At 33.0% G+C, this 26231-nt stretch overlaps 1 protein-coding gene across 5 annotated transcripts in view; it reads left to right on the top strand.

Annotated features, from left to right (window-relative positions):
* Window positions 1-26231, top strand: part of ERBB4 (erb-b2 receptor tyrosine kinase 4) — a 1129074-nt gene that overhangs the window by 874286 nt on the left and 228557 nt on the right. For all 5 annotated transcript variants that reach the window (XM_055089875.1, XM_024124587.3, XM_028481564.2 and 2 more), the window contains 3 exons: window positions 16839-16971; window positions 21243-21365; window positions 25802-25900. In XM_055089875.1, the coding sequence (XP_054945850.1) occupies window positions 16839-16971; window positions 21243-21365; window positions 25802-25900 (355 nt within the window). The remainder of the gene's footprint in view (window positions 1-16838; window positions 16972-21242; window positions 21366-25801; window positions 25901-26231) is intronic.

Genomic DNA, 26231 nt, shown 5'->3' with positions numbered 1-26231 from the left:
CATAGCATTCTGTTCCTCTGCCCAGAGTAAAGCTTTCCATATGCTTGAGTCATTTATGGAATAATTATAGTTACTTTTAGTAGAATTAAAAATAGAACAGCAATAACAAAACCTCTTACCATAAAAAGTTTACTTGTTGAAGGGAAAAAAAAAACAACAACGATTTTTTTAATGAAAAAAGCAAAATCTATTTCCATAGTTGTTTGTTTCTTGAACCTCTGGATCCCAAATCCTAGTGTTCAAATCCCAAGTTCAAATCCCAGAGTAAATGCCACCATTGTTCTATGCACTAAAAAGAAAGGAACAATGGAAAAATCAAAACACCAGTTCTTATTTCTTAGAATAGCGTTGCTTTTTCCAAAATCTCAGACTTAGAGCTTGTTTTTTGCCATCCTTTAAAAAAAAAAAATTCTAAAATATGTCTATCAGGTGCACTACACTATCACATTTAACTTTCATGATATAAAATAGTTAACACCATTATCATTTAACAAATGAAACAGGTTCAGAGTAATTAAGCAATTTACAAAAAATCACTTGCCTGGTAAGTGGAAGAGCAAAGATCTGAGCTCAACTGTGTGTGATTGATTCTAAAAACCACATTTCCTTCTTTCTACTAGATTGGTTCCCAAGTGGAAGAACAGTTAAGAGTTATTCCTATGGTGAGGCTGATTGAATATTTTATAGCTTACTAAAATAGTTTCACCCATTGTCTTTCCCTTAGCCCTGACTTTTACCTATTTAGCCTTCCTCCCATGTATAGCATTTTATAATGCTTGTCCTCACACAGCATATTTTAGTCTAACAATGTACCTGGCACTGCTTGGTGAGAATATATCAATATTTCCCATGTTCTAAGCATATACTCATGTAGGATGGTAACATAATATAAATATATTTTTACTTTTTTATATATTAATACATTAGTGACAAATCTAAGACATTTATGAATAAACATAGGTGAAGTTTTTTTTTTAATCTTTTCTATAGTGGCAGTTATTTATAAATTCTGTATGGATTTGGTAAAAGTACTGTGGTTCCATATGAGAACTGCTTCCATCAGACCTGACACTAATTCCATTAATGCTGCCACCCCCAGAGTCACTTACCAAAGGTGGAAATAAGAATCCAAGCTTTATGGACACTCAACAATAACATAACAGACAATATAGTGCTGGGCTTTGGCAGGCTTTTTCTTTAGATTTTCCTCTCTAGTTTATACTGTAAGATTTGTGGTATGGGGCAAAGTTGATTGAAAGTCGTAATGAGTACAAAATGTAGAGCATGAATCCCTAGATTGTGTATCATTTGATTCTGTTTGATAAGGTAAAAAGTGATTTCTGCTAAGAAAAAGTCTTCCCACTATTGATACAATCAAACATACCATATTTTATTTGTTTTCTGAAATGATAAAACAAGAAAAAACCCACTCTTCTATATATGCTACTTAACAATAACCAGCCAGTAAATATTCATTATAATTACTACACGTCAAGCACTGAGGAGAGAATGAAAAAAAAAATTAACACAATCCCTAATATAAAATTTACAGTGCAGTAAAAGATGTAAAATATTTAATATCATTTTATAATTATTTGCATTTTTATTTACTATGAGGAAAATTGTAAATGGATTGGATGATGTTGGGATGGTAAGATAGAAAAATATTACAGATGACACCTGGGTTTTTGATCTGAGTTAACTGGGTGAGAGGTGATGTCATAAACTGAGACAAAGACTCAAGAAGAAGTGGAACAAATTTGATGGGGAAAATAAAAAATTCTGTTTGGGGTGTGATAAGCTTGAGATGCTTACTTGAAATCTGAGTGAAGATTTTGCATGGGCAGATAGTTGTAACACTCTGGAGCTCAAGAGAGTGGTCTGAATCATCAGTCATATTTAAATCCATAACATTGGATGAGATTGCACAGGCATACTGTGCAGATGGAAATGAAAACTTAGCAATGAGCCTTAGGATATTCCATCATTTAAGGGACAGAAGAGAGGAGAAGGATATAATATAATGAAGGAGATTAAGACAGAGAAATTGAGGGTAGGAGGAAAACCAGGAAAAATTGAATTCTGGAAGCCAAGTGAAGAAAGTTACTAGGTGAAGGGGAGTGAGACTAAGACTAATTCTGATAGCGAAGAAGTATTGACCATCTTATCTGACAAGATGGAGGTTATGGGGGAAACTTGAAAAGATTAGAGCAGTTTCCATTGGAGTGGTGGCGACAAAATGGATTGACTTGAAATGGCTCAAGAAGAGGCTGGGAGACAGAAATAGAGACAACTTGTACAGAGAAAGCTTTCAAAAGGTGTTTGCTGCAAATAGAGAATATGAAATCAAGATAAAGTTTTTTTTGTTTATTTGTTTTGCTTAAGTTGGGAAACATTATAACATTTGTAAGATGATGGGAATGATTCAAAAAAATATTTCAGGAGATAATGAACAACTGCAGGCAAAATTTTCTTTAGTTATCAGAAGGGATGGAGTTCAGTATGCAAGTGGAGAAGTTGGCCATAAAAAGGAGCAGGAACTGTGCATACATTGTAACTGGAAGAAGTGGAGTTTTGCCAGGTATCTACTAGAGCCAGGAGGTAGAGACCAATGAATTAAGACTATATGAAAAAGAAATGATCATAGCAAAGGTCATAAAAATTAAGTTGAGTAATGAGGGAAGTCGGCACATAAGGGAGACTGAATGTACAATGAAAACACATTAGGGTCAATGGCCTGAAGTTCCCAATATTATCAAATATTGTTGAAGTAGAGATAACAGCATAGGTGAACTAAAAAAAGAGAAGCTGCTAGCCTGAAAGTAGTGTACTTGAAATAAAAGTTCTGGAGGTAGTGCCATAAATAGTACAATGAATGGGAGTGGGAGGCTGAAGCTATTGGACGTGAATAAGCAGGGAATTGGAAGTCAGGAAGTTGGATGAAGATGGAGAGAAGTGAGAAGATTCAACAGATATTTAGAATTTAACTTTTTTTACTGGGTTTGATAATTAACTAGATATGAAGTAATTAAGAGAAGAAACTCTTCATAATTATTACTAGGTTTCTGACTTGGAAAGTTGGATGGATGTTGGTAACACATTAACTTATATGTGGCACAGTGTGGCGGCGATAAACTCATGAATGTATTTTTGGATGGGTTGAATTTGGGGTGATTTTGGTAGATCCAAGTGATGTTAAGTAGGAAATTTAATGTGCAGCTATGGAAGTCTCCATATACAGGTGGAATAAAAAGGAAGTGTGAAATACAGAGAACTAGTGTTGATGTAGTTTGAGAAATTTACACTTGAAGAAAAGGAGAGAGTTAGGGAAATAGTTGGAGAGGGAATAATATCAAGAGAAGGATATATTGAAGATAGATGAAATTTGAGTCTGTTTTGGAAGGCCTTATAGAGAGTGAAAGGGTAGAGACACAGGAGAGAGAGATCATCAGTTATAGGAATTTCCTGAAAAATCTAGAAGAATTAGGGGGCAAAGGAAATGTGAAAGGATTAGACTTGCAGACAAAAAGACACCTGTCATCATTTTATCAGGAGAGAGAAATAGAGGGTAGAGAAGATTCAGATAGATGAATAGATAAAGGCTGAGGGAGTTTCTGTTTAATGTTCTGTATTTTCTCTGAAGTTTTAGATGAAGCCATCTTACCAAGAAGGAGGAAGGGTATGTTTTAGTATGTGTGAATGTGTGAAGGGAGCAATGATCTGAGATTTTAAAATTCAAATATAAACTGTGCTAATTTTTGCATTTAAAATATTCTGATGCTAATTCACAGATCATCAATAATTTGCAATGTGTTACTCTATGTGTATCCAACTGAAGGTCACCCTTTTTTATTTTTGTATGAAAAATAACAGGTTGTTGTTTGCTATCAATGACTCCGGACTCATTAAATTAGAAGACTGTTAAATATTTAATCAGAATCTAACAGCATCCTGTGTGCATTCTGAGAAATTAATAGATTTCAGTACCTGTAGTGATAATTGCAAAATGCTGGTATATAACAATTACTCCAAATTACACCATTATCACAAACATCAGCAATTTTTTGTGTGCAATGATGCAGGTAGAGAACATTTGTATATCAGGAAATCAGGATTATTTTTTCCTATTTCAATGTCCTTGAAATGCTCTTAAGTAAGGAATTATGTTGTAAGGAACAATCTCTTACAAATAAAATATATTTGCATCTGATTGTATTGATGTAACTAAATTTATCCTCAAACCATGGTTCTTGTCTTGGCAATTTGTGCCACGTGCCTCTCTTAAATCTAAGGCCAGTAAAGGTAGAATTCACCATCCTGATGGTTAGAGCAAACTAGCCGGGATTTAGGTATTTCTTTTTCTTTTCTTCTTCCTTTTTTTTTTAAAGGTTAATTATTATCTTCAATATATTTTAAAATGATATTTAAAATTACAAAAGTAAAACATGCTCAGTGTATTAAATATAGAGGTATGTGTGTATATATGTATGTTTATCCTTCTACACATTTACTCATATATTAATACATACATATAATAACAAAGGGTTTCATTTATTTACAGATATGGGAACACCACACATTATTCAGCAACTTACCTTACTAACTTAATAGTACATTATGAACAGCCTTCCAGATCAATAGCTTCTTTTTATAGTTGCTTTGTTTTCCCTACCATTAATGTACCACCAATCCTATATTGAAAGATAGATTGTTCCAAATTTGTGTCTTTCACAAATTATAAAATAACGTGTATATCTGGCATTATAAAAAATATGTTTAGCTAGGCATAAATTAAAATACATGGAAAATATTCAATTTATCATTCAAATTTGTTAATCATTATTCAAAAAATCAAATAGACAATATATTAAAAATTATAAAACTATAAATATTTGAGTTAGAAAATATTTGAGTTACAGTCTCATTTATATTTATATATAATTTGATATCATAATTTTTTATACCTATCTAAAATTAGATGAGTCCCTTCAAAGTATGGCTGAAAGATTTCACCAAAAGTTGCCAAGGACTGCCTGATTTAAAAATTTCTTCTAATGAATGTATTGCTTTCTTTATGGTGTCATCAATCATGTTATAGAGAGGACTTGATGGATAAATAAGCTTAATTAATCTTCTTTCAAAGTTTGTTGATTTTTTAAAAATTGGTTTTAAGTAATCCTAGATGGACAGATATACATAAATGGATCTTTAATGTTTCAAAAATTCATAAGATGACTCTGATCCTATATAGTTTTGAAATAATTTAGTAAAACTTAAAAATTAACTTAGTTCTAGCAATGCCTAAACCTTTAAAGAAAAATACTAACTCTAGATTGCTTCAAAGGGCCTCTCCCTTTCTTTTCCCTCCCTCTCTCTCTCTCTACCTCTTGCTCTCTTTTAATTACTAAGACATCATTACCTGATAATAAAGAATAACTAGAATGAATGTTACAGGTTGGTGACTGTTGCATATCATCCTAAATTTACTGTTGTAAATTGTTTAAATTAGATTGTAAATTAGATGTTTTGTTTGTTTTTGACTATCTTGGCAAAAAACTAAAGTACTAATATATCAGTGGTCCCAAAGAGATAATGGTGTTTTCCAGTCACCAACTCACTGCTGGGTAGTGAAGTTAAGTCCTATTAACTGCTATCTCTTGTTCTTCTATTTGCCCTAAGAAAAACAAATTTTGCATTAACTCAAGTGGCATGATTATAAGTAAAGGTGATCCATTTGCCTAGGTAATTTCCCACATGGAAAAATAAAGATGTAATCTGAAAAATTAAAAGACTGAGAAGAAGAAATTTTGTAGATAAGCATCAGTCAAGACATTTAAAAGAAATTAATAGGTCAACTTCATACTGCTTTTAGATTTCCTTCATGATCATTTACAAGATAAAGAGATTTTAAAATATCCGTCCCTGGATGCCTAAAACAGTATATACTATCAAATATAGCCTAATGTTAATAGTGTATGTAATTTCAATAATAAAAAAATAATAGACAACAGATTGAAAAATTAATATTCTAGCTGGGAAGAGAATCTGGTTCATGTAGATGTGGATTTTTTTTTCCTTAGTAGGAATGATTTATTTTGCATGTAAATGAAATGGTTTCAGGCAAAGTGTAAAGTTTTCTTGCTATTATATTATTTCAATGTTATTTGAATTGACTTAGGTTTGATTTCTTTTTCTTTGTTTGTTATCTTGTGGCTCTAAATCTGCATTCAGAACATCTGCAGAATCATAACATCTTCTAAGCAATTGCTTGAGAAAAAAATGGGTTTCCCCATAATTAGAAATGTGTTCTAATTAGGGATTGGGCATTTATATAAGTTCAAAAAAGAGTTATATTGTTAAACATTGTTAGATGCTCTAAAATGTGTTCTTGTGATTTTGGTCACAATAGACCTCCCCTTAGGATATAAAAGCTATCCATTCTATGCTAAAAACATTATTTAAAGAGGAGCACAGTGAACAAAAGTCTCTGCAAGGAGGGTTTGTTTGTCTTTTCTCTGAGTCCTCTGCAGAGTATTTTAAAAGAGATAGACAGAAACAGCTTCACCCTATCATTTTTTTTCCTTTGGGTTACTTCCAATCTTCTATGGGCCCAGGAATTAGAAAAATTGGATATTCATGTTTTGCGAATGCTAAAGAAGAACTCTGTTTTCTGCATGTTCTCTTTATTGATTTTCCAGTACAATATTTGCTTGAGGTTCGTAAATTATGAAAACATTTTAGTACTTTTGAATTTTATCACTATTTGAAAATGGATGGCAATGAACAGGCTGTCCATTACAACATATTTAAATTCCACAACTCAGAAACTACATTCTAGAAGAAGCTTTACAAGCTTCTACTTAGTGTTACTTGTAGATGTGTAGGGCACCTCCCCACCGCACCCCCAATAAGAGTGTTCAGTCAAGGCTGATATAGGTAAAGCCTGGTAAATAACAAAGAGACTGTGATAATTAAGCAAACATAATAGAAGCACCAGGGTTATTAACTGTTACCTGAAAAAGGGAAGAGCCATCTGTTTCATCTTTTGTTTTGAAAAATCTGATTGTCTAGAGATAATGCATTTGACAGTTCAATGCAAGAAAAGAAGTTAAACTTGGAAAATCTGGACATAGTTCCTTTTTTGGTTAGGACTTTACTTGGGCTACAAGTGAAATTAAGCCTGATGTTAGTGGCTTCAACAAATAGTTTTATGTGTTATTCTTTAAAATACAGAAGTCTAGAAGTGAGGGAGCTGTTATTGCCTTTGGTTCTATGGATCAGTAACATCGGGGTCAGAATCCATGTTATTTTCTTATCTTTCAGTTTTGGTAGTAAGACGGCTGCTGCAGCTCTAAGCATTACATCTGAGGACACAAGAGGAGGGACAAATTCATCAGCTGTACCTTTCCTTTCCCAGAATTCCTCTAGCTGAAATTTGCTTTTCTCTCATTGGCTAGAAATTTGTTGTACATTCACATCAAGATGTAGAGAGACCGGGGAAGTTGTTGAGCTTTTTAAAAATCCCTAGATTAGAAGGTTTTAGGGAGCAGGATATTAGGAATGACAGTTCGGTTAGTCAACCAGAAACTTTGACACAGTATGGTGAGGGTGAGAGATAAACTAAACTAATACAAACAAACAAAAATAACTAGTCCAAGGATTATTTTCATTGCTTTTATGAGAAATTATTTTACTTATTACTTAAAAATCAGAAATAAGCAAATATTAAACACATATTAGCTTCAGTTCAAGAAACATGAAATAACTTTTCCCATTTTCTTTTCACTAGAAATTCTTTACAATTACACTTTTGTTAAGTTTAAAAATATATAGGAGGGCTTCCCTGGTGGCGCAGTGGTTGAGAGTCCGCCTGCCAATGCAGGGGACGCGGGTTCATGCCCCGGTCCGGGAGGATCCCACATGCCGTCGAGCGGCTGGGCCCGTGAGCCATGGCCGCTGAGCCTGCGCATCCGGAGCCTGTGCTCCGCAACGGGAGAGGCCACAACAGTGAGAGGCCCGCGTGCCGCAAAAAAAAAAAAAAAAAAAAAAAAAAAAAAATTATATATATATATGCAACTCTGAAATTGTTGAAATATTTACGTGCTTTTAAGGGTTGATTTAAGATTAAAAGTATCTAAATATTTATAGGAGTAAAGTATGCATTCAGTTATTTATTTGTGTAATAATTAATGATTCTTTTCATGAGACAAACTAGCCTCCAAAAAACATGGGGACATCTGTGACACAATTCCAGCACTTCAAGGGCTTATATTTGTACTTTTAAAAATTGAAATTCCATTATTTTACCTTTAAGCTCTGAATATGTACATGTCCCTAATTTTATTTGAAATTTACATATTGGTCATGAAAATAAGACCCTTAAAATTGCAGCGCTATTGTAGAACTCCTAGATGAGCTAAATTAAACTGGAAGTCAGTAGATAACATGGGATATATTAGAACTAAATGTTATGGATTAGAAATAAAAGAATATTTGCTCTCAAAGGGATAGACTATACTTAAGTAGAGAAGAAAGGAACAGTAATGAGCAAGGATCTAATTATGTGTTTGTAAGCTTTTTCCTAGCTTAAATAGGTGTGGAATGTGAAAGAACACAGAAAGATAGAAATTGCCATTTGCCAAAATAAGAGACTTAGGGAAGAGCAGGAAATACCTTTTGGGAGGAGAAGCGTTGTTGGAATCAAAGTTTATTTTGGAATTTCTAAGACTGAGATATTAGCTATCTAAGTGGAGACATCAATTGAAATTGAAATTAAAATATAAATTTAGAGGAGAGGAGGTCTGGACTAAAGATATAGATTTGCTTATCACTACATAGATAAAGAGATGGAGGATATCATATTTAGGGAGTAAATGTAAGTAGAGAAGAGAAGGAATCCAATTGTTAAGTCCTGGGACCCTTCTACCTCTAGAGGTCAGGGAGATAAGGAGGAAGCAAATAACAACTGAAAAGGACTGACCAGATAGAGGAGAAACTCAAGGAAAGACAGTGTTTTAAGAAAGGGAAAGTGATCACCAACATGATGTGTTACTAAGTGATTGGTAAAGATTAGATCTAAGATTTGACTATTTAATTTGACAATAAGGAAACCATTAGTGACCTTGACAAGTACTGATTTCATGGAGAAACTAAATTGTAATGGGAATTAGTTTAATAATTAATAGAGCACAAGTGAATTGAGCAATTCACAATTGTTCCAAATACTATAAAAGTCTTAAGTGAAATAATTGCATTTTTTTCTTAAATATATTATCACCTAAAGTATCCTATTTGCTGTTTGATTTATTTAATGATAATTATTGAGAATCTTCTTAGAGAATATTACTGGAGGTATAGGGCAATATAAAAGTAGAAATAATAGTCCCTAACCTTACAGGGCTTATAATTTACCTAGAAATAGAAAAGAATCTGAGAGAGAATAATTATAAACAACTAAATTAAGTTTAGTTTGGGAGTGTATAAAAGAGACACATAGTGCTAAGGGGAGATACTCTTGTAAATATGATAGCAAAATGGAATGAAATGGGTCACAGAGATGGCAATAAATTTGAGGCCGTTTATTAGCACTTAGCCCTTTATATATGAACATAAGGTTGTTCCTATGAAAATTACCAAATCATAAAATAAAAAGTATGAAGTGGCCCCTTTCAGAATCATTATGTTTAGCTATCTTTTTCAATTACAGAACTTTCTTTAAGTTTAATATTTAATGCCAAACTTTAAATTCTCCATAAAGGGGATGTCATTAGGACTCAAAATTAACAAAGATCCATATAGACTTACAAAGGCACCTGGTTTCAGCATGTGTTACCCAGTGTGAAGAGCAGCTCCATGTACCATAGTACAAATAAGATTTCTAAATATATTAACTATTTTAAAGTTGTGTTGCACTTAAAAATGAATGGTCTCAAAAGGTCAGAACAAAAATAGATTAATACAGCCGACTTCAACTTAATAAGAGAAATCAAACTGAAAAATAACAGTTCCTTAGGAAAACAAAGGGAAAGGGGGAGGAAAGAAAACAGAAATGAAGAAAAGCCCTCGAACCAAGCTTTTTCTTCTTTTGCATTTCTAGCGTTCCCAGAGAAAAAAGAAAGTATTGGAAAAATTTAAAGGAAATGACATTGTGTTATCCATGGCTCTCTTCAATTAAAAATGAGAAGCTGTTAAAATCAACACAGGTATAAGTCTTGATATTAGAGGAGGAACAAGGGAACACAGAAATTTGAAGGCATAGTGAAAAGATAACAATATACCTGTATATTGTTCTGCATCTCAAATCCATAGACCCCAAAGAATCAATGCTTCTCCTTCCAAATGTCTTTCTCCTGATTTCTCAAGTCCATGAATGGAGTCATCAGCCTTCCACTCATGCAGGCACGGGAGCCTAGCCATCTTTGACTCCTCCTTTGTCTGCCTTCACCATCAGGTTTATACACTGAATCATTTCTGCTGCTGGAAATACTTTTCTACCTCATCCTCTATGCTTTCCTACTATGTCCCTCACTGCCACCAATAAGCACTATTAAAATAGCTAACCAGTCTTGAAAATATCTTCTCTTCATGGCCTATTTATCTAGTATATTAGGAGAGTAATCTTCCTAATATACTCTTATAGTCATATGTTAATGGAAGCAGAAAAGATTTTAGAGGAAACCATGCCAAGATTCAAATCTTGACTATCCACTTAGAATGCTTATGACCTGGGGCAAGTTATATAACCTACCTCAGATTCATCATACATAAATAATCATGTCAGAAGAATTATTTGACATAAGACATATAAAACACCTGGTAAAAGTCACTTTTGTTTTTTAATCCTGGAAGAAATGTTCAGTGACCCCACATGGATGTCCAAATTCCTGGCATTTTCCCTGCAGCTGTACCTGTTCTCAAAGTCTCCTCCCTTCTCATTTTATCCAACTCCCCATTACCACTTGGAAGTCCCCTCAGAGGGAAATAAGGGTACCAGCAGGGCAAAATAAGTAGAAAACATATCATCTGAATGAAAAGGAGTTTTCTTTTTTTTTCTTTTAAGAAGGACACTTTCTTACTCCCTTTGTGTAAGCATTTAATAAAAAAAAAATGTTTTTAGTCTAAGGCAAGGATTGGGGTGCCTTAAAAGCATACTAAAAGAAATCGAAGATGCTTTATATACATATTTGTATGTAAAATAAAAAAACTATTACTTAAAAAATTAAGTTTGTGAATCCTCTCAAAATGGGACTGCTTAAATCTGTATTATGTAATTGTACCCAGTAAACTTGACACAAATGGGTGGTGTAATGACTTGATAGATAAAGGTAAATGCAAGTTGCCATAGTCTATAATACGTTAGTAACATAGATATGTGAGATTACAGTGATTAGAATGAATGGAGATTTTGAGGTGAAGAAAATTTTTAACATAGGAGAGCAAAGAATGGTGCCTGTAATAATTTATTCCTCCCCCACTTTACTTCATAGAGAAGTATTTATGTAATATTTTCTGCTCTATTGTGAAACTAATTAATTCCTAGCATGCTGAACAATTTTGGTAGGTCACAACTGAAATTTTCAGATTTTTATCTTCAATTTTTTAATCCTTTGGCATATTGCTTCAGATTACCATGTCTATGTAATGAATAGGTAATAGAATGGAGTAGTACTCAGTGGATTATATATTTTGTAATTAAATATTTACAATTTTCTGTTTGTTTCATTAAACATACTTATATATTCAATCTATACAGATGATGTTAAAAGTGTTCTACTAGTATAAGCATTAATGATATTGTGTAATAGGTATAAACCACACACACACACACACACACACACACACACACGAGTCTGAGGACTAAAAATTCATCTGTGCTCTTACAAAGATCTGTTAACAGAAAATTTCTTCCTTATCTAATTCCCTTTCAATATTTCATTTGTAGAAATTCATAGGTATTTGTCAATTATACCTCAGTAGAGCAGAAAAAAATTCATAAGTGTAAAATTCATAGGTGCATTATTTGTATCTTCAGGATGGTGTATTTAATCAGAGAATAGTTGCCTCAAAAATCAAATGTACAGGTTTGTATGCTTTCCCTAAAATTGTGACAAACAAACAAAAACCCGTATATAGGTGTAAATATTACTTATAAATAGAAGGAAGGAATTACCAAGAAACTATTAGAAATTTTTCTCAGAGCTAATTCTAGACATAAAATAATCCAAATGATATTTACATATTCGTTTAATGGTAATATCTCTTCTGAAATACTTCGTAACACTGTGTTATTGAATAATATGTAACTTTTTCATATTGAAAAAATATTGGGGAAAAAAGATTTATTTAAACACATGAAGACAAGTCAAGAAACATTTAAATTTAGTTAGGAAGAGGGGCAGTATGTTTTGATTCATTTGCTTCAGCACTCAACACTTCTGGTCATAGTTAAGGTATAATAGAAGAATCGCGAATCCTAATCAAAGGATAGAGACATACTGTAATACTCTAGGTCTCATCAGATAAAACCTGTAACTGTCAACTGATGTCTACCTCAGAGTCTGACCCACATCACTTTCATTTGCTCGAAAAGAAAAGATGTGTCATATTTATAGAGCAGGTGGAATTCTGGGTCAAAATAAGCACAGTTTTCATGAGGGGAAAAAAAACATGAATGTGGCTCTCCTTGCCCTAGTCAGTAACCCTTAAAATGTCTTCTGGGGAATTTCAATATTCCTAGTGTTTCACAGTCTCTTGTTTCAAGTCTGAGCTGCTTTGGGGAAGACTGAACAGAGTAACAATGCAGTATGGACTATCACTAGAATGATAGATACCACTTAATTTTGCTTTTCTTAAAGGAAATCCAGTGTTTTTTTAAGCCCCCCGAATCCTCTTAACTGTTTTCTCACTGAAAAAGTAAAATGAAACTCAGTGAAGTATAAGATCACTTATAAACTTCAATAAGAGCAGAAAGGATTTAATAGACTTAAATCACAGTGAACATAACAGTGCAGCTAAAATGATAGTCTGATGAGAATTACAATATTAAGATATAACTAAATACAAAATCAGTTTATTAGAACCCCTAAATAAATTTATGTTTATTTTGTATTCTCTACTATAGGTATTAGGTATTAAAGAAAAATCTGATGAATTGTATTCATCTACCCTAAAAATATTCTAATGAATCATCTTTAGAAAGACAACATATATAGCTGAAAAACTGATGGACTTGAGATTACAAGATGTAAAATGTTAGCATTACTATTTATGTTTGACCTTGTCTAAGTATATTAACTTTTCTGAGTCTATTTCTTTTTTTTAAAATGGAGGTTATAAGCTCAGTATTGCATAGTTATTGTGAAAATATGCAGTATATGTAAAAAGAAAATTTTAATTAAAAATATACAAGTATTATTAGAATCAAAAGTCCATAGTCAATCTATTTAAATTATTTGAACTTAAGTGTAGTATATAAGACCAAATAAATCTCTGGTTTACCTCTATGAAAGGGGATATTTCTATATTAGGATAGAAAGTCTTTGACATTTTCATTTCAATTAGATTATTTCCCATTGAAAATGAAATGAATTGTTTGTGACACTATATGTGCCATAAAACTCATGAGTACCTAATGGCAGTCAAATCTTGTTTTCCTCTTATTTGGACAGCATTTTTGCTATGTTTAAACTGCTTACTTACATAATTAATATAATATTGAAAACGTCCCTATTTGCAAAGTTGCATTATTTATCTCAGTTGGCAACTGATTCTAAGCATTTTCTTTCACTAAAGAGTCAAAATGTTTTTGATCAACTACATTTTTCTTATTGCAAGAGCAAATTAGGAAACGTGAAGTATATTACTGAGGATACATTTAACCTCTGGTTCATGATATACTCATGCTTTTGTCTGATGGTCAGTATAACATTTTCAGAGGAAAGATAGGGTACAAGATGATAGCCAATGTTATCTAGTTATATTTTTAAAAGAAAATATTAGATTACAGAGAATCATCACATCTGACTCTAATTTAGGAAACATCCATTTATGTTATATATAGGTTTATTACAGGCAGTAATTAATTTACCTTTCCAGGAAGTGAAACTTGTTAATACTTAGATAGTCCTGTATGAATGTGTATGTATTTCTTTGTTTATTTATACATATATATGTAAAGACTTGTTATCTTAAGGTGTCCTAGATTCTCTAAATTGGGCTAAGTGTTTATTAAAGGATAAACATTTGATTTATTGCTCACATAAGGGCACTTTTGAGAGTGAATGGGGTTCTACTGGTACTTAACAGTGGTACAAACTGAGACAGTCCTGGCCTACGGGAGGCATATGATTTGCCAGTGCTTAAAGGTATTTGATTTAAGAATAGTACTAGGCAGGATCTAGAGGCAAGTGTATCAGATCTCAGGAATCCAAGAAAGATTAGCTGGCTCCTGCTATGTTTATTTTTCATTGCCTTACGTGAAGCATGTACTTATGTGTATCTCAGCTGAGTCATCTGATAGAGGCACTGCTCACAACCAGCGGAGGCACAACATAATTAAAGCTCTGACTGGTCTGATGTGAAAACATCTTTCCAGCATGATACAGCACTATAAGGAAAAAGCATGCAGATTTGAAGGTAAACACAAAATAATAATGTTAGAGGCACTATTTTATAATTTTATTTAAACTTTCTTATACAAAAATGGTTAAAATTATCTGACAAGCCTGCAGCTTTTCTTGTTTGCTTTTACTTCTGTGCAAATTTTTAAAAAATCAGCTTAACCTTTAGTGCCCATAGATAAGCAGTGAAGCAGCCCTAAGTCTGATCCAGTGACTTCTGAGGACCCATCTTCAAACTATTTACTTTAGAAGCATCTAAAAGTGGAGATCTCTGATTTAAAGTCAATACCGTCAGTTACAAACTATACTGTCAGTGTGTTATAGGGCTGCAGATTGAGTCCTTTATCTGTAACCGGAAATTATTCTGTATTTAAGAAATGAAGAAAAATACACCTATATTATAAATTTAAAATCATTTTATTTGGTGAAATTCATATAAAAGAATCCTATAGATTTAGATTTGGTGACTATATTAGTCAAACTACCAGTTTTACCGTGTACAATTTTTTTGTGTGTGTGGTAAGCGGGCCTCTCACTGTTGTGGCCTCTCCCGTTGCGGAACACAGGCTCCGGACGCACAGGCTCAGCGGCCATGGCTCACGGGCCCAGCCGGTCCACGGCATGTGGGATCTTCCCGGACCGGGGCACGAACCCGTGTCCCCTGCATCGGCAGGCGGACTCGCAACCACTGTGCCACCAGGGAAGCCCTCTTTGCAGTTTTATATGACAATAATATAACAGTTATAATGTTTAAAAGGTATGACTTAATTTATAGAAGAAGTTACCCAGATTTTTTCCCAGAGCTCTTTAAAATTTAAAAATTCTATTTAGGATCATCTGCTTTCGTTATTTCCGATCTGTCTTTGAGCAAAAGTTTACCTTTCAAGAACAAGTAATTTTTCTTTTTTTTTCTGAAGGAGGGTAGCTGTATAGAGTAGGTTCTTCTATACATAGGAATATAAAATATAAAACACTTTACTATGGAAAGCATGAGCATTCAGGGAATTATTTTTTAGATTTGATATCTATCATGACTTCATAGTCAACACCTATGTATTTTACTCTGAACTGTTTGCTATGGCATATGAAATTAATATATTTCAGCGCTCTGACTACAGAAAGCTCATAGATACTACTCTACTCTAGAACAAGAAGTTAGACCATAAACATTACTTTTCAAGCAAGCAAAACATTTATCTTAGAAAACAAAAAGTGATCAGTTTCAAAATTATACATTAGCTAACAATATATTAGAGAAACATTTTAAGAATAAAAATCTCCAGTCAATTTCTTCCTAATCCCTTTTTAATACTATTTACATATTTTTATTTAATACTTAGTGTGTAGACCTCTTTCATGGGTATACGATGCTTAGTCATACTTTTAATAATAATGCTTACTCCAGTCATCATAACTCTGAAAACCCATCTGACCCAGTTCTTCATCTTTCTTGTACCCTTTGTCCCAGCAAAGTTGCCCCTGCCAGAGTTTGAAATAGCACTTTTGTCAATGCATCTCTCTGTTGGTATCTCTGTATACCAGAGGTGTGGGGTTCATAGGTCCTCAGACCACTCATTTTTGGTTTAGAACAGTAGTTCTCAACTGGCAGTGATTTTGACAGACGTTTGACAATGTCTGGAGACAGTCATGACTAGAGGATGGAGGTGTTGCTGGCTTCTAGTGGATGGAGACCAAGGATGCTGCTAAACATCCTAAAATGCAAAGGATAGTCCCCAGAATGAACAAGTATCCAGCCCCAAATGTCAATAGTGCCACTGTTGAGAAAGCCTGCTTTAGAGAAAATGCTGAAAATAATATTATAAACCACAACAATACTATTTAAATGCATTTCTACTTCTTTAGATAAAAGTAAAATTAAAATGATTTAAAATGATCCTGTATGAAAAATATGGCATACATTCTTCATTTTGTTATCAAATTTTACATTTTTTCATCAAATGGCATGTTGTGGCTGCTCATCCTCAAAGATTAGTTGTCTGTGCATGGTTTATTATTAAAAAACAAAGCAAAACAAAATACAGGTACAGTTTTTACCATGAGAAAAGTTTTGTGAAAGCTTTAAAGCATTTTTAATTTGCATTTCTTCTAATTGACTAGACTTGTGATATGTGGACAATGGCTTGTCCAACTGCTTTTTCCTCGTCCTCTGTCTTTTCTCTCTTCATACTTTTTTCTTTTCTTTTCCATTCTGGTTGGCAGGACTCCTCTAATTGCAGCCGGAGTCATTGGCGGGCTCTTCATCATGGTCATCGTGGGTCTAACATTTGCAGTTTATGTTAGAAGGAAGAGCATCAAAAAGAAAAGAGCCTTAAGAAGATTCCTGGAAACAGAGGTAAGGTGTTCATTTCTTCTCTTCAAGTGTTTAGGGATTTTCATTAGGTTTAGAAGGTTTAGATACTCAGTTTTTTAATCCAAGAGAAAATTCTATTCAATTTCCTGCTGAGGGTTTATATTTTATAGTATGGTATACGAAGTTGATGGAAAATCAGAGTATATAGTAAGTGTAGTCAAGGCAGGCTCATGGCTTGAAGAGGGCAAATAGCAGGGGTCAAGGAAATTATCATATTGGGCCAGATCTGTTTCTTTTGGAGACAGGGGTCCATTAACAAGCTCTAGGATATACAAGTAGCAGAACTAGAAAATATATGAGTCAGAGAATATCTCAGTAGCAGAACTAGAAAAATGTTAGAAAGTGATAGAATTTTTTTGATTTAAAATAAAGCCAGATTGGCAAGCAATTTATGCTTTACTTAGGGCCATTAAATTGGTAGCCACTGATCTCATTATAGCAGCAGTGAAAAGATGAGCTTCAGGATAAAGCTTAGTTTTGTAATCACATACGCCTTATCACACTATTTATGAGATGCATTTAATATTATGCATGTTAGTTATTGTGAATATGTAAATTATCCATAAAATACTATAATTTCTTTCGTATTGCCACACTGAATTCTCTAGCATGCAAGATGATCGTTTTCACCATAAAGGTTATAGGGGAAAAACAAGTGCAGAAGACCACGCGTTACCATATCCTTCTCAACTCGAATCCTACCTCTTTCTCCTGCTACACGTATCCATGCCTATCTGAACATTTCAGAGCAAATCTGTACTGAGACAGTCTGCCTTCTTTGCATTTGTTTTCTATCTCACTGTCAGTGTGACAGTTTGACTTTTCCTCTTAACACTGAAAGGAATGGGAATATTCTTCATTCATATGTTTCTCACACTGATAATGAATTAAATTTTAGCTCTTTTCCCCCAAAAGTTAAATCTGGATAGAATTATTTGAAAGTTTCAGAAAGCTACTATACAGTTACATATAAGAAGATACTTCTTTCTAATGATTGAAGTTATCTGAAATTAAATGGGCTGTCTTATCAGTAGACACGTTCAAGCATAAAAATGGTAGTTATATACACGGAGTGAACATAGTAATGATTCTGACTTGAGCTGGATGTTACAAAAGATCAACTTGATCACATTCAGCCTTGTACATGTGAACATGAATAAAAGTTTGGGCACAGCACATGTGCTGTGCATATTTTCAGGTTAGCTAGGATGGTGAAGGCAGGTAGAATTTTCCATTATGGACAGCTTTGAGCAGTCACTGAAAGAATTCTGAAAAGTGAAGTAAATAAACTAGAGTTGGAAAGGAATGAAAGGTTTGGAATAGCAGTGGATATTTAGGTGATTGAATAAATAGAAGACAAATTCTGTCTCTTAACTATGTGTAGGAAAAGCTCATTGCTATGAAAAGAGTTGTTTTGTTTTGTGCTGTTAATATGGTGCTTTCTAATAATGCCCTCCAAATTGGTATTTCATTACTAAATAAATGCATACTGATTGGTTTTATAAGTATATTCTATTCTTTATAGAAAGTTATCACTTAGGACTAAATTAGCTAATTGTTGAATTCTCATCTTTCTCTCAGTAAAAGTAAATAACTGTGATTTTCTACCATCTAAATAGAAGAGGAATTCTTAAGAGGTTCAACTTAAATTCTTAAATACTGAAGCTAGAAATCTGCCTCAGATGTGAAAACTTTGTTAAAGCATGATATGTTGTTGGAAGGTTTTTAAAATTGATACACTTCCCAAAAATCATGTTGACCCAGATTGTCTTTTTTCTGTTGCATGCATAAAAGTAGAAAATCTTTTTTTCAATATACACTTATTGAGATGCACTATAAGCTTGATGCTTTGATAGATGCTGTGATTTAGAAATGTATTAATGAGATATAATCCTATCCCTTGAAGATTGACCGATTTGGTGCCTATATTATGGCAGGCAATGTTCCAGAGTTTTCCATCTATGTATATACCATTTCATCCTTTAACAATCTTCTAAGATAATTATTGGTATACCAATTTCACAGATGTGAAATGAAGGGCCAGGAAAGGCAAATTGCATTCTAAGCCTGTAAGTGGCAACAATGATATACAAACCCACAAATGTAAACTCAATTGTCTTTCTACCATACTGGGTCACAAAATAAAACTGTGCTCTTTTAATGGTATAATACTCAAATTCCTGGGGGGAAAAATGTGTTTGTAGAAAAAAATTGAATGATACTTAATAAAATTGCGGGTAGAATTGTAAAGTTTTCAAAATATGAAATTATTGCACAGTGTATGCCTATATATAATACATGTATATACATTTTTAAGTCTATCTAGCCTAAAATGCTAAAATCCAGTCCCCAATCTTGCATATGATTTTTGTATGACTTTTGTATATGATTTAAAAGTTTTATAACTTTTAAACTTATAAACTTTTATAAAAGTTTCTTACTGTATACATAGTATGTGTATCAAAATCTACCAGAGAAATTCTGCACAGCAGGATTCAAGTGAATGGGATCCTCTGCAGGAGATTTTTTTCAGATTTGTTAAAGAATTGTGTGACTCTTTCTGAGATTTATGGGACTTGAATGCAGTTATATGCATTATTACAAAATAAATTTGAAATTGAAATAAAAGTATATTAGTTGCCACACTGTTAAAAATAGCTTAAGAATATTGATAATTTTTATCACCTTTCCCAAATTCTTGCTAACATCCCTAAACTTTACCTACATTCAAGATTCTGTTTAGCTAATTAAATAGACCATGATGTTCACAGAAGCATTATAATAATAACCAAGCTGAGGACCACAGTGCAGTTAGCCTTATAAACAGACACTTCGAAATACTGTGGTGATTTTCAAGACAATGTGAGTAGGAGTAGGCCTTAATTATTTCCTTATGCTGAGGGAGAACAAGCTATTTGTCTGTGTTTAAAGTTTAGTTCTTTTATTTAACTTAAAAATAAATTTAAAAAAAGCTCTTGTTTCTCTGACTTGCCTTTTTCCTCAAGCATAGATAAAACTCTAAAATTTTAACATACAGTATAAACTTTTTGGTACCCAGAGTCTCTCTTCTGTCTACATTTTTGTGTTCACATAGTCAAGAAATTGGCACACATTTACATACCTTTCTCCGGCTTACCCATCCTCTCTGGCAATGGCATCTAAACTATGACATCTAAAATTATCTGCCTAATTTTACCCCTTTTTGCTACCCAGCCCACTTTAGGATGTGGTATTTCCCAACTTAATCTCACCCTTCAGACCTGTCCTTCTCCCTGTATTATTCTCATTCATGCTTTGTTCCTTCTCCCTGATGCTGTGTCCAAACTGTTCTTCCTGGTGGCAGTGTCCTCCCCCATGTCCATCCATTTTTATTATCTCAAGACCAATTTTAAAGTGTGCCTCCTTTTAGGAAGCCACAAAAAGCAAACCTCCCTCCCCAGTGGTTATTTTATTCCTCTGCATTTCATAGAATTCATTTATGATCTAGAATCAATTCATAGCATTTTAGAATTTTTAACCTAGAAGGTGCTCTAGGGCCTTGCTACTTAAAACGTGTTCAAGGACCATCATCATAAAGAGGAATCTCCTGGAGTTCTGTAAAAATGCAGATTTCAGCCACAAATCCATATCTGCTGAACCAGAATCTGCATTTTAACAAAAAACTCTGGTAATTCATAGGTACATGAAAGATTTAGAAACACTGTCTTGGTGTATTGACATTATGCTAACTTGTTTTCTTCTCTTCTGACATGTCTGTCCTGACTTCCCTGCTAGGTATTAAATGATAAGAAGGTAGCTTTTTTAATTTTAAAAAATTGTATTTATTTAATTTTTATGTATTGAATTTCCTGAAATGAGAAAAAACTTTGATAGAGTACACTGGCATAAGTGAAATCTCTAAGTCTTAGCTGAAGTTGTCTAAAAGGAAGGAGCATGAAAAAGTAGAATTAAGAGCCCCTAATTAGTCTCTAAATTTCTATAAAAAGTGGGAAAAACATCCCCTAGACTAGTATGCCTCAAGGTAGGTACACATTTGTTACTTGTGTTCACCCAGGTGAACAGCATGAGAAGAGAAAGGGTAGGGTCAGAAGGAATTGTGAGTGATCCATTTTACAAACATATTGTTTGTCAAGGAAAAGTGGTCTTGTGTGTGTTTTCTATGTGTGAGAAAGTGAACCAAACAGAAAGAAAAAGAGAGGAACACTGATTGTTGGACCGACAGTTGTATAACCTGTACTCTTTTTGCTTTGTAGTTGGTAGAACCCTTAACACCCAGTGGTACGGCGCCTAATCAGGCTCAACTACGTATTTTGAAAGAAACTGAACTCAAAAGAGTAAAAGTACTTGGTTCAGGTGCTTTTGGAACTGTTTATAAAGTAAGTAGAAAATAACACATGCCATCAGTTATTTTCAGTTTTGTTTCAGACTTGTTTTAAATAATAGCCAAAGTTATTGTTCTAGCCAACCTAACTTCCTCTTTAATATTCAGAAAGGAGAATCTTTATAGTATTGAGAAGTTGCTGAACAAATGAATTCATTAATTTTTATTGACCAAACTGGGTTGGATATAGTTATGAGAAAGCAGGAAACAAGGATGAAAAGCCAAAATATACCTAATTCTCTCAATGCCTTCTGAGCTCCTTTTGATATCATCTCCCTTTGGCAAATTTGTCCTTTTCCGAAATACCCAGATCCAACCCATTTTTCTTTACCCCTACACAGGAGGAGATCCCCGAGAGACCTGGGCAATGTGCTCTTCTTTCTTTTCTCTAAGTTCAGTTTAGCTAGAATGAGAGGGTGACAACATGGGTTTTTAATAAGAGAGATATTTCTGGAAAGGGAGAGCTTGAATGATAACATTTGCATGTTTACTTATTTAACTTAATTACAAAACCAATTCAAAGGCCAGGCCCAAGGTTAATTGTGGTGAAATTTATTTTTAAGGGTAAACAACAAGAATAAGAAGCTCTGTTGGGATAGTACTAAATCCTTCTTGTAATGTCCATTACTTCAATTCCCAAGATTTGCTTTGACAAGTTTCTCAAAGCTATATGCAAGCCTACAGTTTTACAAATATGTTGGCTAAAAAGATCTTAAGAACTTTACATCTTAAATGTTATTGTTTTATATTTAAGACAGATTTATTTAATGAAAATTATTAACAATTGGAATATAAACCTTAATTTTCTCTCTTGAATTTTCCAAAAATAATGTAATCTCTTGAAAATAAAACTTTTATTCTATGGTCAAAATGCAAAAGTTTCTTAATCTCTTGTTCTGCATATTTTGTTCAATTAAATTCAAAATTATTAGCTGATCTTTTTTGACCCACCTCCTAGAGTAATGAGAATAAAAACAAAAATAAATGGAACCTAATTAAACTTAAAAGATTTTGCACAGCAAAAGAACCATAAACAAGATGAAAAGGCAACCCTCAGAACGGGAGAAAATATTTGCAAATGAAGCAACTGACAAAGGATTAATCTCCAAAATTTACAAGCAGCTCATGCAGCTCAATATCAACAAAGCAAGCAACCCAATCCAAAAATGGGCAGAAAACCTAAATAGACATTTCTCCAAAGAAGACATACATATGTCCAACAAACACATGGAAAAATGCTCAACGTCACTAATTATTAGAGAAATGCAAATCAAAACTACAATGTGATATCACCTCACACAGGTCAGAATGACCATCATCAAAAAATCTACAAACAATAAATGCTGGAGAAGGTGTGGAGAAAAGGGAACCCTCATGCCCTGTTGTTGAGAATGTAAATTGATACAGCCACTGTGGAGAACAGTATGGAGGTTCCTTTAAAAACTAAAAATAGAAGTATCATGTGACCCAGAAATCCCACTACTGGGCATATACCCAGAGAAAACTATAATTCAAAAAGACACATGCAACGCAATGTTCATTGCAGCACTGTTTACAGTAGCCAGGACATGGAAATAACCTAAATGTCCATCAACAGAGAAATGGATAAAGAAGATGTGGTACATATATATAATGGAGAATTACTCAGCCATAAAAAGGAATGAAATTGGGTCATTTGTAGAGATGTATATGGACCTAGAGACTGTCATACAGAATGGAGTAAGTCAAAAAAAGAAAAACATATTGTATATTAATGCATATATATATGGAATCTGAAAAAATTGGTGTAGACAATCTTATTTACAAAGCAGAGATAGAGACACAGACAAGACACAGACATAGAGAATAAACGTATGAATACCAAGGGGGAAAGGAGAGTGGGATGAACTGGGAGATTGGAATTGACATATATACACTATTGATGCTATGTGTAAAATAGATAACTAATGAGAACCTACTGTATAGCACAGGGAACTCTACTCAATGCTCTGTGGTGACCTAAATGGGAAGAAAGTCCAAAAAAGAGAGGATATATGTATATGTATAGCTGATTCACTTTGCTGTATGGTAGAAACTAACACAACATTGTAAAGCAACTATACTCCAATAAAAATGAAAAAAAAAAACTTATTAGCTGAGTACCTAATTTGAATGTAAACTATTCTAGGCTGACTTGATACCTTCTAGTCTTCAAATCCTTTTTATGTTTAAAGAGACACAATGTATCCTATCTGTTTCTCTATTTATATTGTGCTAGGAAAAAAATGGACTTCCATTTTAAAAGTAACTCAATCTTGGCATGTACCTTGCATATAGTCACAGTTATATTTTTAAAGATGACACGGTCTGGAAATTGAATTTTATTTTAACTCGTGAATACCGTATAACTCAAGACTAAATATTATCTAGTGACCTCAGAAAGGAAAACGTTAATAATATTTTATTATTATTTAATAATAAAGCTTTATTAATATTTTTGTTAACACTTATTTGCCCATTGTCCAAGATTGTTGCACGTTTATTGAAATTACCTCTATTAAAAGCTTATTGAAAATTCCATAAGTATGTTTAAATTTATGCCTATAGTGTATATGGTTGACCCTAAGGTTTAATTAATATATTAGTTCTTACAAGGACATACTGTCTTAAACTTTAAAGAATTATTCTTGACCACAGAAATTCAAGTTGGCTTAGCCAATTACTTGGTTAATGCTTCCTTCTGGTTGAAGATACACTGTGTTTAAACATAAAAGATTTGAACCAATATCATGGTATCAGCATAGTTGAATTGTGGTCTGATGGGGCCTGGAAAATAATGACTATACTAATTTAAAAAGCAGTGCAAATTAATTCACACTGAATGTATATTCTTATTTCAAAAGTATACTTTAGGAATATTTTAATATTGATGCTATATCTTTAAAAGGTAACCCCCTCTGTGGTTACTTTTTTTGAATAACAGTAAGCCTGTTCTCCACCCTAGTACCATCAAAAAGAAAATGGGTCTTGGGTTTTTTTTTTCTCATTTTTACATTAATAATTTACAAAAAAAAAATTATACCACTGGGAACTTGGCTTATTATTTTGCATTTGACACATAGATTTCCCTATTCACTCTAAGAACATAACCCTTAAATTCACCTTCTAAAGGTTAAAGTCTTGTTTTCTTTATTATTTTCACTTTTTAATAATTCTTGTGTTTAGGTCTTCTCTTATATTATTACCACTTTGGATAACACAAATACATATGTCTTAGCATAGAAGTACTAAGTGAAAAACTTTTAAAAATATTTTCTTTATAACTACAACCAGCTGATATTAAGAAAAACCGGAAGTGGAGGTGTTCTGCTCAGGAATAGTAGACTATTTTTTTTTTCTTCCTTTCATTTTAATGTTAAAACTGGCCTTAGAAGACATTTTTGATGTCAAGGCTAATAAATTAAAATTTGAGATTTTTTTTTTTACATGTAACCTCATATCTGCTTCTGTGTTCCTTTGGGACGATACACTTAAAAAAAATATTCTTGTATATTCTCTGCGTCCCTGTATTATCAGTATCCTCATTCAAATGATTGAATTGTTTACTCAGAAATGCTGTTATTTAACTAACATTGTACTTTACCCAAACCCTGCCAACTTTATACTTTCCCACAATGCACAGGTCCTGTTCGAATATAATTATGTCTCTATAGGAAGAGAGAACTTTCAATGACTAATATAAATATTTTATATTACTTCAGAAATAATAAAAATCCTTGACACACACCCACAATATTAAATAATATAGACACATTAATATGTGCTCAATACTCCCTAGTACTTGCCTTTGAAAATTAATTCTTAAACAATCACCTTAGAAAATTAATTCTTAAATCAATCTGAATTTTGATACATAAGAATATGCTTTTTTATTTCATTTTATTTTTAGTTGCAGAATAATTAGGTAATATTAAAGCTGAAAAGAACCTCCAACATTAATTAGCCCAGTCTTCTAAATTACAAATAAGACAATTGAAGTCCAAAAATCAGAACAGCTTTCTCAAAGTTGTGAGAAGTTGATGATATCATCCAAGTCAAATATTATTATTATATATTATTTCAATGTTTTTTCTTTTTCTTTTTTTTTTTTTTTTTTACTATTCAAAGCCTTTTTCATGTACACAAATTGAACTTGATAATAGCGTAAACACCTTGAAAGCAGAATACACATATGATCCACCTTCAGGTAATGAAAGCAGAAAACAAAGTTGCCGAGTAACTTGTAACATATAACAGGTGCTTGAAAAACATTTGTTGATTGAATGACAAAATATGGAACTTCTAAATTATTTTTTAAGGTATTAATAGGTCAAGTGTTTAATCAAATTTTGTTTCTGGTCTAAATGTTGTATGTCTTAATATAGATTTAATGTGAATTTTTTTCCTCCCAAGGGTATTTGGGTCCCTGAAGGAGAAACAGTGAAGATTCCTGTGGCTATTAAGATTCTTAATGAAACAACTGGTCCCAAAGCCAATGTGGAATTTATGGATGTAAGTACAGACAGCAGGCAATCACGTTTTTATCCATTATTAATAGACTGCTTTTAGAATTAAAAAAAAAAAAGACTTCAACTTCAAAGTGTCTTCCTTGGAAATGGTATAATCTTATAATTAAAGGCTTGAGCAAGGGTCAGCAAACTTTTGCTTAAAAGACCAGAGAATAAATATTCAGGCTTTTCCTGCAATGTGGTTTTTGTGACAACTACTCAACTCTCTCCTTTTAGTAGATAAGCAGCCATAGACAATTAAAAACATACACACACACACACACACACACACACACACACACACACACACACACACACACACACGGGTATGGGTG

This window comes from Physeter macrocephalus, chromosome 2 (genome assembly GCF_002837175.3).
Source record: "Physeter macrocephalus isolate SW-GA chromosome 2, ASM283717v5, whole genome shotgun sequence".
NCBI classification, from domain to species: domain Eukaryota; kingdom Metazoa; phylum Chordata; class Mammalia; order Artiodactyla; family Physeteridae; genus Physeter; species Physeter macrocephalus.
The sequence above is the reverse complement of the archived record's forward strand: the minus strand, read 5'-3'. Positions and strand labels throughout refer to the sequence as shown.